Source organism: Melanaphis sacchari, unplaced genomic scaffold (genome assembly GCF_002803265.2).
Source record: "Melanaphis sacchari strain LSU unplaced genomic scaffold, SCAv2.0 Contig122_pilon_pilon, whole genome shotgun sequence".
Lineage (NCBI taxonomy): Eukaryota > Metazoa > Arthropoda > Insecta > Hemiptera > Aphididae > Melanaphis > Melanaphis sacchari.
Window position 1 is genome coordinate 864787 of NW_020270484.1, and position 2169 is coordinate 866955.

Consider the following 2169-nt stretch of genomic DNA (forward strand, 5'->3'; position numbering starts at 1 on the left):
GCCGCATAAACTTAGATGCGAATGAAGCATCAGACGAAAATACTTAAATCTGCCTATCCAAAAAAAATCACATATTACAATAAATATAATCTATGAATAATTTGTAACAGCATAACTGTAAAACCATAGAACTGCAGGCTAAACAATTGTTAAATAATTTCATCAAAAATAAACGTCGTAACAACCAATAAATATCATCATAGATACATCTAAAACATAAATGAGTTTTTCTGGGATATTTATTCTAGGTCCTTAAACCCGGTATGTATCACTACAACCGGTGAAAATGGTGACATTATAAATAATTTATATATATAATACCTTTATAAAAATACATATTGACGACATTATTTGTGTGGGTTATACTAAGATATTTTATACGTATCTTAAATAAAAAAATATCCACGAAAATAGGCTATATCGTTGTTGTTTATTTCGAAAACGTTCTATTCGAAACGGTTGACTATAATATAATCGCATAGCGATCGGTCAACAAACAAGAATTCCGTGGCTTATTCGCCACCACGCCCCAATCGTTAATGAGCGAGTGTCAATCGTAAATAGCGAAAAATCGACGGTAGAATATGTTTCGAAACAGCTGTGATTCACTGGGCACGAGATCGCTGTCCGAACGCAAACAGTCGTCGTCATCGTCGTCGGTTTGCTCCACAATCATAGAACGTCGAAAAAGCGCGTCTGGTCACGTCTTAGGCCATGAAATTCTTCCAGTCTCACTTTCCGACGTGCCGTTTTTCGATGACGACGAAGATGGTGAAGACCGAACGTTCCAATATACGTTGGCAATCATCAAACCGGAAATTGCTCAGCTGATGTATAAAGTAGAATGCATAATGGCACAAAATGGATTTATCATCATAACGGTTTGTGATGCGCTCTTTTCACATAAATATTGGTATATTTAAGGGTAAGGAACTAAGGAATCTGCAGGAAATGACCTCAAGTGCCAAAACAACTTAACCTTAACCCTAACTATACACAAATACCACCCCCTGAGAATTCTGAGTACAGAACTGTATTTTTTTTAAATTTTCAATCTTCTTATAATTATTAATATTGTTTTTTTTTTTTTTACTTTTTGTAATTTGTTATCACAGCTAATAATATAATCATGTTAACATTAGTGCCGCAGCCATATCAAACATAGGTAGTCAGTTATAAATTATAATAATATTCTTATGAACTATAAATACATTTTTAATTGTAATTTTTTAACATGAATTTAATTTTATAAAAAAAAAATTGTTTTTGGAACAATAATACATATTGAGCAGTTTTTTTTATTTTAAAAAACCAGTCGTGGATGTACAATTCTTAAATATGGTTGTGGTGGGTATAGTACCTACGTAATATCTCGCATTTAAATCTATGAAAATACAGTAAATAATAATTCACGATATCATTATTTTAAGCCCTCCACACAATACATACCTTTATTGTTTTATAGAAAGAAGTGTTACGTTTGACCCGAGATCAGGCAGCACAGTTCTACGACGACCTGGCGCTGGCTCCATACTTCACCAGGCTTGTCGATCACATGTCTAAGGCACCAATTGTAGTGTACGTGTTGTCTAAAAGAAATTGCGTTGAAGAATGGCTGCGGCTGATCGGACCGGCAAACGTTTTTCACGCTAAACGTTTGTTTCCGGTCAGTCTGCGAGCCATTTACGGCACGGAACAGGGATCAGACCCAGTAGCCAACGCGTTCCACGGCAGCGATTCTCCGGCCACGGCTGAACGTGAAATTAAATTCTTTTTCCCTAACAGTACGCGATTACGCACAGACTTCCATAATATTATCATAATCGCGCGTTAAAATCCATTGTTAATAGTATTATTTTTTAATCATTATCTTATACGATTATGTTTAACTGAAGGCAAAGTGGATTCGATCGTTTACGGCGGAGACGACGACATGGTACAGTACATAAAGGATGCCATGATGCCAACGATTTCCGAAGGTCTGTCGGAAATGTTCAACATTCAACCCCAGGATCCGTTAAGGTGGTTTGGAAATTGGTTGTTAACCAGGGATACATAACACATATTAATTATAATTGTATTAAGGAGTTCAATAATAAATTATTATTTTATTCGTTTTTGTTGCTACCTATGTATAATGTATATAGGTAGTTAAGAAAAAAAGAAGAT

At 35.0% G+C, this 2169-nt stretch overlaps 1 protein-coding gene across 1 annotated transcript; it reads left to right on the forward strand.

Annotated features, from left to right (window-relative positions):
• The first annotated feature begins 539 nt into the window (after positions 1-539).
• On the forward strand, positions 540-2059 carry LOC112590929 (nucleoside diphosphate kinase homolog 5-like). Its single transcript, XM_025334546.1, is given in 3 exon segments — positions 540-881; positions 1466-1784; positions 1896-2059. Coding segments are annotated over 3 exon segments (825 nt in total).
• The last annotated feature ends 110 nt before the right edge of the window (positions 2060-2169 follow it).